A 14,012-nucleotide genomic window follows, 5' to 3' on the forward strand; every position below is an offset into this window, starting at 1 on the left:
GTTCGAAAGCACGTAAAAAATGCAAGTAGAAAAATAGGGACCACCTTTGGTGGGAAGGGAACAGCGTTCCGTGCGCCTTTGGTGTTGAGTCATGCCGGCCACGTGACCATGGAGACGTCTTCGGACAGCGCTGGCTCTTTGGCTTTGAAACGGAGATGAGCATAAACTTAAAATCATGAATTATGGCTGCATCTTTTCTTCCCAGGGACTGTAGAGGTGGCTATAGGTTCGGAGCAGAGGTTCTTGGAAGCATCATGTGCAAAAGCTGGGATGATCTCCTATACAGGCCATGATTTCAACTTTATCTGGTTTGTGTCTCCGTGTGTGTGTTTGGTGTTGCTACTCGGGTCCCCGGTGAATGGGATCAGTCGACGATCGGAAGATTAATGTCAGAACAGAAATTTGCTTTGCTGGTTGGAACTGAAGAACAGGGCTTGGCACTCGGCTCTGGATTTTAGATTTTCTTGAGAGAGAAAAAAAATAGGGGCTTTTTCACTTCCCAAATATAAATTTAGCTGCTCTGGCTGGCGGCCGTCCAGCCACTCCCTTGCTTGCAAACAGAGAAGAATGGGGTGTCAGAAAGCTTGAACCGCAGGGGGGTTGAAATCTGATGAAAAGTAGCCCATTCCTGTCTGGGATTTCTTGTCTGGATTCACGGCCTGAAAGTTTGGAGTTTTGTTATTTATTTATTTTTTGTTTACGACAGCTTCAACATTCTCTCCTCCTCCAAAGGTTGAACTTTCCATATGGTGGGGTTGTGGCGGGGTGGGGGGTGTCCTTATGTTCATTAAGAATAGCCTCCTCCAAATAGATGCTCTTCTGGTTGGTTGGTTGGTTGATGTGCAGATCTGAAGTATCCCAGGCTGAACAAGATTACTTCAACCTACCTACCTACCTTCCTTCCTTCCTTCCTTCCTTCCTTCCTTCCTTCCTTCCTCCCCCCTCCCTCCCCTCCTTCCTTCTTCCCTTTTCCTTCCTTCCTCCATCCCTCCCTTCTCCCCTCCTCCCTTTTCCTTCCTTCCTTCCTTCCTCCCTCTCCTCCTTCCTTCTTCCCTTTTCCTTCCTTCCTTCCCCTCCTTCCTTCCCTCCTTCCTTCCTCCATCCCTCCCTCCTCCCCTCCTCTCTTTTCCTTCCTTCCTCCCTCCCCTCCTTCCTTCTTCCCTTTTCCTTCCTTCCTTCCTCCATCCCTCTCCTCTCCCCTCCTCCCTTTTCCTTCCTTCCTTCCTCTCTCCCCTCCTTCCTTCTTCCCTTTTCCTTCCTTCCTTCCCCTCCTTCCTTCCCTCCTTCCTTCCTTCCTCCATCCCTCTCCCCTCTCCTCCTCCCTTTTCCTTCCTTCCTTCCTTCCCTCCCCTCCCTTTCTTTTCTTCCTTCCTTCCCTCCCTCCTCCCTTTCTTCCCTTCCTTCCCTCCCCTCCCTCCCTTTCTTTCCTTCCTCCCTTCCTTCCCTTCCTCCTTCCTTCCTTCCTCCCTTCCTTCCCTCCCTCCTCCCTCCCTCCTCCCTTTCTTCCCTCCCCTCCTCCCTTTTCCTTCCTTCCTTCCTCCCTCCCCTCCTTCCTTCTTCCCTTTTCCTTCCTTCCTTCCCCTCCTTCCTTCCTTCCCTCCTTCCTTCCTTCCTCCGTCCCTCTCCCCTCTCCTCCTCCCTTTTCCTTCCTTCCTTCCTTCCTTCCTTCCCTCCCCTCCCTTTCTTTTCTTCCTTCCTTCCTTCCCTCCCTCCTCCCTTTCTTCCCTTCCTTCCTTCCCTCCCTTCCTCCTTCCTTCCTCCCTTCCTTCCCTCCCTCCATCCCTCCCTCCCTCCTGATTTTGCTTCTGGTTTTGCCCGCCCCAGCACTTCCACTTCGGGGGCACAAACAAGCCAATGACATCCTTTTATTGCACGCCCAACATCTCGTGCCCACCAAGTGAGGCAACAGACCCAGTTGGTCCAAGAGCAGGACCGTCTCCTGCTGATCCTGCTTCTGTCTGATCCTTCAGAGTGACATTCCTCTCTCCCCTTTAGTGACATTGAAACCCGGGGAAGGTGAAACGTGAGGATGGAACGCAACCATCCAGAAGTCTGTAGAGATTCTCAGTCATCCAGGTCCTGGCTGTCCCAAAGGTGCTTTTTCAGGAGGCGACTGGGCTTCCTTGTTTTGTTTTGTTTTTTGAAGACCTTTTGCTTCTCATCTAAGAAGCTTTTTCAGCTCTGACAGGATAGAAGCTTCTAGGATGAAAAGCGAAACGTCTTCAAAAGAAAAACCAAGGAAGTCCAGCTGCCTCCTGAAAAAGCATCTTTGGGACAACCAGGACCTGGAGGACTGAGAATCTCTACAGCAGTGTTTCTCAACCTTGGTAGCTTGAAGATGGGTGGACTTCAACTCCCAGAATCCCCCAGCCAGCAACACTGGCTGGGGGATTCTGGGAGTTGAAGTCCACCCATCTTCAAGCTTCCAAGGTTGAGAAACACTGCTCTACAGACTTCTGGATGGTTGTGTTCAGACACAGGAAGCTTCACAGCTTCATCTGTTGGTGACTTATTTGCACAGCAGCCCTCTGGCTTCCTTGTTACGAAAAACAGATAAGCAGGATTTGGGTGGCTGCCCAAACCTCCCTTCCTTTCATTCTCCTTTTTCAAAGTCTGCGTTAGATAAACTGGAGGTGTCATTGCCTGACATTTTACTCACTTCCTCCATCAGCTTCATTTTGCTATGGTGGCCAGTTTCCGGCAAAGGAGGAGCTTGTGAAGACCAGAGCAAAGTTATGAATGATTTCCCCAAACTTATTCATCAGCCAGAAGGTGCCGTCACAAAGCTGAGCAGGCTGGTGTTTCGTCTTTACAACAACGATTGAAAAGACCAGACACACATTTTGCAGAAAGAGATTTTTGTGCTCGTGCTGTCTTGCTTTTCTGATCTTGTGAGATCCTGTATAATTAGTCTCTGGGTACAGAACTTGGAGTGAATCCTGGTTTCCTTTAGCCACGATTTGTTGTTGTTGTTGTTGTTGATTTCTCACTGGCCTCTAGCATCCTCATTTGTTAGGAAAGGAATGGGTTTTAAATTTTTTTACTACCGGTTCTGTGGGCGTGGCTTATTTTGTGGGCGTGGCTTGATGATCATGTGACAATTATTTAGGATTTAGCAGAGGTATTGGTCTACCAGGCTTTTAACTGCTTGCAGAGCTGTACCGATCCACCCATTTATTTTTTGCAGGCACTGGTCTACTCATGTATTTTTGCAGGCACTGGTCTACTCATGTATTTTTGCAGGCACTGGTCTACTCATGTATTTTTTGCAGGCACTGGTCTACTCATGTATTTTTGCAGGCACTGATCTACTCATGTATTTTTGCAGGCACTGGTCTACTCATGTATTTTTGCAGGCACTGATCTACTCATTTGTTTGCTTTTAACACTGATCAGCTCTAGGGCAGCCCTTTGAAGACCCTGGCAAGAGTTTAAACAGTTTTTTTCCCTCTAGCCATCAGCTGGGACTCAGGAGGCAGCAATAAATTGGGGGTGGGGCCAAATAAAAGGTAAGAATAACGCAGGTGGGGGGCGGGGGGCAGAACCAGTTCGGTGATGTCATATTGTCACCGCTACCGGCTTGGGAGAACCGGGCCGAACCGGGAGGAACCCACCACTGGAAGGGACGATATGAAAGCCCACGCCAAGATATAGCCAAGATCATTAATCTGCGGCCATAAATCAGCCAGTTTTTTGTGTAAACTTCCTGATAGTTGCAGACTTTGCTGACTGTGATTGTTTCACACCAATACAAGTCTCTCCCTTTTGCACCTTGCAGGCAGACAGAGCAATGCAACTGTTAGTTTTCAATCTGCCTGATTTTATGATCATTTTTGCACACGTAGCGGTCCTTAAGTGAGCCCATGGTAAACTCAATCAAATTTCTGGCAAAAAAAAAAAATCATAAATCACAGTCACGTGATTGCAGGATGCTGTAAACAGACATAATTGTGGGCCAGTTGCTGAGTGCCCCAGCATGACCACGGGGGGCATCAGAACTTCAAATCTGGGTCATAAGTATCTTTTTTGAGGTCCATCATAACTTTGAATGGTCACTAAAGAGCTGGTCATAAGTCGGGGATCATCCATATTCCTCTTGATGGAGTAGAGTGCTTCCAATTACCAATAAAGGAGAATATTTGTAACTCAGGGTTGAAACGAAGAGTCATTGATGCTCTCTGAGCTTGGTTGTTTTCTTGCAGACATTTTATTACCCAACTAGGTAATATCATCAGTGCTAGAAGGGGGTGGATTTGTGGAGAGGAGGAGAAGGAGGAGGAACTGTGGGGTCCTTGATGCTCTCTGAGCTTGGTTATTTTCTTGCAGATGTTTCATTACCCAATTAGGTAACATCATCAGTGCTAGAAGGGAGGGGGGTTGTGGAGAGGAAGAGGAGGAGGAATTGTGGGGTCCTTGATGCTCCCTGACCTTGGTTGTTCTCTTGCAGACATTTCATTACCCAACTAAGTAACATCATCAGAAGGGGGTTTGCTCTCTGTCTCCTTTCTAACTGATGATGTTCTCTAGTTGGGTCATGAAACATCTGCAAGAAAACAACCAAGCTCAGAGAGCACCAAGGACCCCACAGTTCCTCCTCCTCCCCTCCTCCTTCTCCTTCATTGTGCAAACCTTACTCCCTTCTACCACTGATCATGTTACCTAGTCGGGTAATAAAATGTCTGCATGAAAACAACCAAACTCAGAGAGCCCCAAAGACTCCTCAGGATGCAAACTTTCCTGCAAAATTAAGATTATTTTGTACAATAATTCTGTTGTGGGGGGGGGGAACAGTAAACTCTTTGTTGCTGCTACAATTTGAACATTTCAAAACCTGCACAGGTGAACCCTGGCCTTTGTTCCTGCTCAGCCCACATGGCTAACTTCACATCTGCAGTCAGGAAAATGGTGCCAGGAGGTTTCCATGACGCTCGGGCACTTGAGACACTTTTGTGTCATCCCTGAAGTGGCACTCAAATCAGAGGCTGCGAGAACAAGTGTGATAAAGCCCATGTATGTTGTAGCTGTTTAAAACTCTCGTTGTGGTTGGTTAAGGTGAAGGCAGGTAAGGGTTTGCAAAAGAGAAGGAGGGAGAAAAGGGGAGGGAGATGGAGACAAGCGAGGACTTGAAGCTGATCAGACGAGATGAAGATGAACAGCAGAAGGATGAAGCTTCCCTTAAAACACTCAAGTATCTGGCTGGCATCTTCTCAAACACTTTCATTTCTTCTCTTAAAGAACCGAATAACAATTTTGTACTTGTTTTGATCGCCGAATGACAATTTTGTACTTGTTTTGATCGCCAAATGACAATTTTGTATGTGTTTTGATCACCGAATGACAATTTTGTATGATTTTTTGATTGCCAAGTGACAATTTTGTATGTATTGTGATCGCTGAATGACAATTTTGTATGTGTTTTGATGGCCGAATGACAATTTTGTATATGTTTTGATGGCCGAATAACAATTTTGTATATGTTTTGATGGCCAAATGACAATTTTGTATATGTTTTGATGGCCGAATGACAATTTTGTATATGTTTTGATGGCCGAATGACAATTTTGTATGTGTTTTGATCGCCGAATGACAATTTTGTATGATTTTTTGATCGCCAAGTGACAATTTTGTATGTGTTGTGATGGCTGAATGACAATTTTGTATGTGTTTTGATGGCCGAATAACAATTTTGTACAGGTTTTGATCATGTTGCTGTTCCCAGTTTGCAGGGAACTGGGGAAATTGTGAGACCACCGATTTAGCTAAGCAAGCCCTGACAAAATCATCTCCCTGCTCCAGTTTTCCTAAATTTCTATGTAATGTACAAACATTCACTCTATTTTCCTTGGGTTTAAGGAGCCATTCCCTTTATTTGCACCATATAGGTAGTCCTTGACTTACAACCATTCATTTAGTGACTGTTCTAAATCACAACGGCCCTGATTTATGACTGTTTTGTAGGGTCTCCTCCTTGGGTGGAAGACTGGACTAGAAGACCTACAAGCAGTGGTGGGATTCAAGTAATTTAACAACCGGTTCTGTGCCCTAATGATTTCTTCCAACAACCAGTTTGCCAAAATGCTCAGAAAATTAACATCCGGTTCTCCCAAAGTGGTGCAAACTGGCTGAATCCCACCACTGCCTACAAGGTCCCTTCCAACTCTCTTAATCAGTTAAAAAAAAATATGCCCATGGTCGCATGATCAAAATTTGGATGCCTGGCAACTAGATCATATTGATGACGGTTGCAGTGTCCTGGGGTCATGTGATCACTTTCTGTGAGCATCTAACAATGGGGAATCAGATTCATTTAACAGCCGAACAACCACAGTGATTCACTTAACAACAGGGGCAATGTTTAAATGTTTAATATACTGTATTATAATATTAAGTTTAGAGAAATAATGTGAATATGAATGTGAACGATGTGGCAAATGGTGAAAGATGTTGCACAGAGAGTTTGTACCAGGGGTGAAGTGCTCCCGATCCAGTAGCGATGGCGGCGGGTGGTTCGGAGAACCGGTAGCAAAAATCCCTGCACCCCACCCCCACCCCCCCATGCCTTGCTGAGCCACGCAATCATCAGAGGCTTTTTTAAAAAATTATTTTTAAAAGCATTTTTTCTACAACCTCTTCGGCTGAAAAAATGCTTTTAAAAGAATTTTAAAAAAAAGCCTCTGACGATCTCAGCTGAGTTGCCTGATCGTCAGAGGCTTTTTTTTTTCTTTTAAAAACATTTTTTCCACAACCTCTTCGGCCGAAGAGGTTGTAGAAAAAATGGTTTTAAAAGTAAAAGAAAAAAATAAAAGTTGGCCACGCCCACTCAGTCACATTACCCCTCCCCCAAGCCACTCCCACAGAACCAGTAGTAACAAATTTTACATTTCACCACTGGTTTATACCCAGATGACACACTGCATTAAGGAAAGATAGAAAGTTTATCTTTGTCATTGAAAAATAAAAAAACTTTTTGTATAAAAAAACGGGGCAAGAAAGCTCATAAAATGAGGCAAAACTCACTGAACAACTGTCTCGCTTAGCAACAGAAAATTTGGGCTCAAATTGCGATCGCTTTCTGTACATTCACTACAAAACATTCTAGTTTTCAAGCCCAAACGTAGTATCGTGGCATACAAACAACCCTTCCATTTACATCCCCAATCTGGCATCGCAACATTTCTTTTACATTTACCCATGACTATGTTAAACAACCATAAGGAGACATTGCACGTCTCGTCTTACTCTCTGGGACAGGTTTCTGCTAAGCCCTCACTTAGCCTCATGCCTGCATTATTTCGATCATCACAGCTTCCAGCAGCCAACATTCAACCCCCCGTGGATGCAAAAACCTTCCATAATTCATCATTCCTCTAAAGCCGCAAATGGACCGTCCTTTATTATAAGCCATAGTTTGCTGGATAAACAACAGATGGCTGGCTCTGCAGCCCTGTCGTTGGTTAACCCCTGTGTTTGTGGCTAGGACAATATAGAAGCCAATACTCAGATCCAATCAATTCTGGCTCGTTGGGGCATCGATCCAAAGAAAACAGCCGTCCTGTGGGGGAGGGGGAAAATAGCTATTAATAATTTGCAAAAAAAAAAAAAAGTGTGGTGGATTTTGTAAGATAACCAGCTGACGGTGAGGTGGGCTTTCTCCTGGAATGGATGTCAGCACCAGCTATAATTTCTCTGTCTTACGTTTCACTTATTTGTAACAACTACAGGGCTGGCGCGAGGCTGCTTAACATCACCTCCCCAATGCTTATGACCACAGCTGCATCAACAGTGAATATATTTTCTTTGGCCCTCGGTGATCTTCCTTGCCTCCACTCACTTATCTTCATGATTCTTTTTTTCTCCTCTGTGTAAATGCCAACACGGTGCTCGCTGCAAGCATGTTGGCATGTGAGTCGCTGGCCTGTTTTATTTCTGGGAGGGGGGGGATTCCTGCACCTGTATATAGACAGATTGTCAGAGCGGTGCCAGGAAGAATTGACTGTGAGAGACAATTTAAGAGGAAGTTCTAATGTTCTAATATCCTTTTCACCTTCTCTACTAACCCTTCTTATTAGTATCATTATGATGATGATGATTACTCTGTTGGTTTGCATGTACACTGAGAGCTTCTGCACTAGAGACAAATTCCTTGTGTGTTTAATCATACTTGGACATCAGCGAGATGGTTGTTAAGTGAGTTTTGCCCCACCTTACACATCTTCCTTGCCACAATTATTAAGTGAATCTTTGCAGCTGTTCAGTTAGTAACGCGGGCTCAGTTGTGGTCGTACGTCGAGGACTACCTGCATTAAATTCAATGAAAGTTACGCTCGGTCAATTCTTTTTTCATAAGCCTTCTTCTGGACAAGATATTTTATTTATTTTAGTTAGTTAGTTTGTCAAACATGTACGTGATAACAGGTATAAGTATAAACATGGATATGAATACAGGAAATGGGTACAAATAAATGGGGACAGTAGGACAGGGACAGAAGGCACACTGGTGCGCTTATGCCTGGCCCTTACAGATCTCTTAGGAATGGGGTGAGGTCCACAGTAGACAGTCTAAGGTTAAAGTTATGTGGGTTTGAGGATGTAACAACAGAGTCAGGTAATGCATTCCAGGCATTGACTACTCTGTTGCTGAAGTCATCTTTTCTGCAATGAAGTTTGGAGCTGTTTACCTTGAGTTTGTATCTATTGTTTGCCCGTGTATTATTGCGGTTGAAGCTGAAGTAGTCATTGACAGGTAGGACCTCCTTCTGGACCAAAAGTGTCCTTCCTTTTCTCTACATCTTCTTTTAGGCAGAAGCGTGGCAAAATGGACGAGTGCCTCGAAACCCTGAAGGATGAAGAGGAAGCTCTGTGGGAGAACGTCGAATGCAATCGTCATATGTTGACCCGTTACATCAACCCCGCCAAGCTGACCCCGTACCTGCGCCAGTGCAAAGTCTTGGATGAGCAAGACGAAGATGAGGTCCTCAACTCCCCGATGCTCCTCTCCAAAATCAACCGAGCTGGTAAGACGAATCACCAAGCTCAGGGAGAGCACCAAGTAACCATTATATCAGTCATGGTTAACCTTTTTGGCACCGAGTGCCCAGTGTGCGCACACACGAGCCAAAGCATGCGTGTGTGCTTGAACTCCCAAAATGCAATGCTAGCACCTCCCGCACATGTGCCCCACCCTGTGCATGTGCCCTGCCCCACCACACATGTGTCCCACCCCACCGCGCCCCGTTTTGGCTTCCAGGTTGGTGCAGGTTTTCCAGACCCAAAATGGGGCGCTGGGGGGGCCTATTTTGGTTTCCAGGTTGGTGCAGGTTTTCCAGGCCCAAAATGGGGCACCGGGAGGAGACCTCGTTTTGGGCCTAGAAAGCCTCCTGCCTCAACCTGCACACACACCCCTGTGCATGTGCCCCATCCGCCGTGCGTGCAGAGACCCGAAGACCCGCTGGCCAGCGGGAGACATGTGATGGAGCTCGGCTGGGGTGACGGCTGGCATGCCTGCAGAGAGGGCTCTGCCTGCCACTTATGGCATGCGTGACATAGGTTTGCCATCACAGCACTATACCAAACCAGCTATCTCCAGAAATATTAGCAGCACAATGTATAATGTTGTAATCTTAACCAGCCTGGTGGGGAAAAAAACAAAACCACCAGTTGGAGAGATTGAGCTCCACGGAGTAAGAGTTTCAGACCGCTTCACCAGCCTTCCTTGGAGACCCAGTACTTATTCTCTCTTTAGCTAAGCCTTTAAAGGTCAATTAGTTTATCATTCAGGTTTTATTACAATTGCCTTTATTTTATTCTTGGAAACTGTAAAAGCCACCTTAAATGTTAATTTTTAGCAGAAGGACAGCATATCAATTTGGTGTTTAAACAAATGGTATTAAATTCCGGAAGGTTTATATGCAGAGCACCGGTTCTGCTAAATGTTATGCATAAGGCTTGTTCTGTCTTGCCTTGATATTCTTCAGAATTTTTCTTTTTTTAAATGGCGTATTCTTTTGAGTTGTTTTGGCTAGTGTTGGGAAAGGTAATTTCGCAGCCTGCATTTCAAATATATATATATTTTTTTTTCACGTGTTATACAGCTGCAGTCGTTCTTCTTGTGCCACTTTCGCGTCGTCTTATCCCGTTCATAATTTTGGTTGTGAAAAGTGAAATTCTCTATTTTAGTAGCCAGACCAATGTTTGTCCTTGCTGTAGGTCGCCTCCTGGACATCCTCCATACAAAGGGAGAGAGGGGCTATGTGGTTTTCTTGGAGAGCCTCGAATTTTACTATCCTGAACTCTACAAATTAGTGACAGGAAAGGAACCTACACGGCGTTTTTCCACTATCGTTGGTAAGTGGGGTTCACTACTGGAGGAGTCTGTTGTTCCATACAATCAATATAAGACAGTGATGGCTGGGGGGCAGGGCCAGGGTGGGTGTGGCCAGCTTGACGTCACTCATTGAGGCTCCGTTTTCGGCTGTGACCACCTTCTTCAGCCCTCTGCCAGTGAAAATGGAGTCCCGGAGGGCCCCGCATGGCCCTCGCAAGCTCCATTTTTGCTGGTAGTAGGCTGCAGGAGGCCGTCACTGCTGAAAATGGAGCCTGGGAGATCCTGAGCTCTGTTTTTGCTGGCAGAGGCACTTCTGGCCAGTCCTTTCCTGTTTCCAGAGCAGTCCTGTGGGCCAGATCTACGCACCCTGCAGGCCGGATCTGGCCCATGGGCCTTGAGTGTGACACCCCTGATCTACAGTTTGTTTGGATCAGAGTGTTTAGCCCCATGTTGATCGATTGAACCCCTACTGCTACTCACCACCATCAACTTGTTGTGATGACGTACATTGTGCTAGTTTCTTTCTCTGTTTTCATCGTAGTAGAAGAGGGACACGAGGGTCTTACTCACTTTCTGATGAATGAGATCATAAAGCTGCAGCAGCAAGTCAAGACAAAGGACGCCCAGCGCTGTGAGCTCTTGGCCAAATCTCGTCAGATGGAAGATGAGAGGAAGCAGCTGAAGCTCAACAAGATCGAGCTGCTCACGTTCCAGGAGAGATACAACAAAATGAAAGACGAGAGGAACAATTACAACGATGAGCTGATCAAGGTGAAGGATGAGAACTACAACCTGGCGATGAGGTATGCCCAGCTCAGCGAAGAGAAGAACATGGCCGTGATGAGAAGCCGAGACCTTCAGCTCCAGGTGAGAGGAAGTTCTTGAGAACATTGGATTCCCCCTTTGCATTAGGTGATCATTTCATTCATGGCCCTGAGTCCATGTTTTTAACAAATCACCAGTATTTGATTCATATATCAACCTCAAACAAATAAAGCACTTTGTGATTTAAATGGCATCCTTGAATGAATGGGTTGACAGGCCAGATTTGAGGACATCATGTAGGAGGCAGTAGCAAGAAACCTGCAGCTCTCCAAATTTATAATGATGATGATGTTATCCATTTAATCATGTCCAACTCTTGGTGATTCTATCAGCCAGGTCTCTCCACATCTTCTCCCCTGTACTACTTCTTTGAGTTGTTCTACGTCCTGGCTGGGGTCAGCTTTGATGGTGTCCAGCCACCGTGTTCTTTGATGGCCTGGACCACTAACTCTTCCAAACCTAATTGCTTTCTCCAGTGAATTCCCCCACATGACATGGCCAAATAAGTGACACCAGATTCAACACAATCTCAAACCAACATAACTAATGGTTAGAGATCTTTGGAAATAGTGTTCAACAGCAACTGAATAGAATACGACCTTCTAGACTAGAAACTATAATTTTTCACAGCTGGTGGACACCCAGATGGCTTGGATTTCAGTGCCTGGGAATTCTGAGAATTGTTGTCTCCGTGCTTGATTGTGAAAGTTAACTTGGAAGAACTCTATGATGAAAAGCTTCATCTAGCTACTAATGGTGTGCTTGGGGTCTCTCCTGCATTCTTTAGCCCTGTTGAGTAATGTCTGAAATGGCTTTAAATTGACTCTGTTGTTTCTCCCGCTTGCTCTTCACTAACAAAACTGTTGTTGGAGTCATTATTTCTGTCTCTGCAATATGTCTTATAGAAAATTAACCAGAGTCCTTCATTCTGGCTTGAAAGCACCGGGGATGGCTTAGGGAATTCGATTTGGAGTCCATCTCAACAGATGGAACCGAGGCTGTTGATGACACCATATGGAGCAAGGATTTCTTCTGAAGACAGGGCGTACTTGATGACTTATACCTCTTTGTTTATCTTGGCTCTCTGTGGGGCTACCTTAGATCGACAAGCTGAAACACAAGTTGAATAAAATGGAGGAAGAATGCAAGCTGGAGAGGAACCAGTCTCTGAAACTCAAAAACGATATCGAAAACCGGCCGAAGAAAGAACAAGTTTTGGAACTGGAGCATGAGAACGAGATGCTGAAGACCAAAATTCAGGAGCTGCAGTCTATAATCCAGGTGACCGTTTCTTTTTTCTGGCTAATATCTGATTATCTACGATATAACTTTGGAACTTAGGATAGGTGAATACAGGAATTGGGAAGGACAGTCAACCTTAACCCAACCCTAACCCAGATTTCTGCTAGTTGCAAGCTACCATTGACCTGAGTGCAGAGTTTGTGTTGTCAGCAACCTGCCTATCCAGCAGCTGAATCAGATAAGGAGGTGGCGTGGAAGTCAGGGTCAGCATCAAGGCAATCTGAGAGTGGGAAGAGGGAATGGAGCTGGCAGAGAGAGAGAGAGAGAGAGAGAGCCTGGGCCGCCCATCAGCCCTCAGATGGAGAATCAACAGCCCCCAGGTCTGGAGGTGGCTGATGAGCAAGAGGAAGAACAGCTGGGTCCAGTGCCTGACACGCAGATGCACAGAAGGGAGAGGAGAGGAGAGCAGTGGAAATCTATGGGCCGATCCTTGGGACGGAAGAGCCACCGCTGCTAGTGAAGCCCCACCCTAGCTCTGGGGATCAAAGACAGGGGGCAGAGATGAATAGGTGTGGCAGACAACTATTCATCTCCCTGCCGGACAGACTTGTTAGCCTGCGGTGAGATAGAGAGAGACTTTTTGCCGGGGCTGCTGGCGCTTCTAATAAAGAGAACATTTATTTAACTACAGAGGGTTTGTCGTGTTTGGGAGCCAGGTTAGAACAGTTTGGCAAGAATCGGAAAGTTGGACAAGAATAGGAGAGAAGCAGAATTATTGCCTTGCTGGGCAGGACTCACAGATTCTTCTTAAGGAAAAAGAGATGGCCACATGGAGACCGCCTACTGAGTTAGAAACAATCCCCCCCCCATTGATCTGAGGGTGCAGAAGTTCAACGACATCCCCGTTCTGCCATATTGTCACCAACACAGCCTTTTCACTCTCCCTTCTGCCAACTGTCAGTCTTCCCAGGAGATGCGTTGAAAATAATAATTAGGTAGATGGAAAGTGTTAGCTTGACTAACTTGAATTGAATCACTGGTTGGGTATAAAGCAGTGGAGAAATAAAGCAGGAACTAATTGGAGCAGATGTAGAAGGTCGCCCGTGGGGGCCATAAAAGATAGGATGTTGTCATTTTAGAGGTTTCCTTGAGAGTAAGTCCCGCCTTCCTATTTAAAGGTTGGACAACAGGGGTGCTATTCAGCAGGTTCTGACAGGTTCTGGAGAACCAGTAGTGGAAATTTTGAGTAGTTTGGAGAACCGGTAAATACCACCTCTGGCTGGTCCCAGAGTGGGGTGGGAATGGAAATTTTGAAGTATCCTTCCCCCAGGCGTGAGGAGGGAATAGAGATTTTATTTATTTATTTATTTTTAAATTTGTATCCCGCCCTTCTCCCTGAGGACTCAGGGCGGTGAACAGCCAAGTAAAAGCATAAACTACAAACATTAAAATACAATTAAAAAGATATATATAAATTTGGCCCCATGATTAAAAACAATAATAATAACAATAATTTTGCAATATCCTTCAACTGGAGTGGGGTAGGAATGGGGATTTTGCAGTATACTTTCCTTTGGGAAGTATACTTCCCACTCACTCTCTACCTGTTCCTGCTTCTTTA

At 45.6% G+C, this 14,012-nt stretch overlaps 1 protein-coding gene across 1 annotated transcript in view; it reads left to right on the plus strand.

Moving 5' to 3' along the window:
• CARD11 (caspase recruitment domain family member 11) overlaps positions 1–14,012 on the plus strand; it is a 51,018-nt gene that overhangs the window by 5,174 nt on the left and 31,832 nt on the right. Inside the window, exons 2-5 of the mRNA XM_034407947.2 lie at positions 8,800–9,014; positions 10,207–10,344; positions 10,866–11,191; positions 12,251–12,430. Coding sequence (XP_034263838.2) covers positions 8,816–9,014; positions 10,207–10,344; positions 10,866–11,191; positions 12,251–12,430 — 843 coding nt within the window. The 5' untranslated portion in view covers positions 8,800–8,815. The remainder of the gene's footprint in view (positions 1–8,799; positions 9,015–10,206; positions 10,345–10,865; positions 11,192–12,250; positions 12,431–14,012) is intronic.

The sequence above is a fragment of the Pantherophis guttatus genome, chromosome 14 (assembly GCF_059756535.1).
Source record: "Pantherophis guttatus breed Tessera chromosome 14, ASM5975653v1, whole genome shotgun sequence".
NCBI classification, from domain to species: domain Eukaryota; kingdom Metazoa; phylum Chordata; class Lepidosauria; order Squamata; family Colubridae; genus Pantherophis; species Pantherophis guttatus.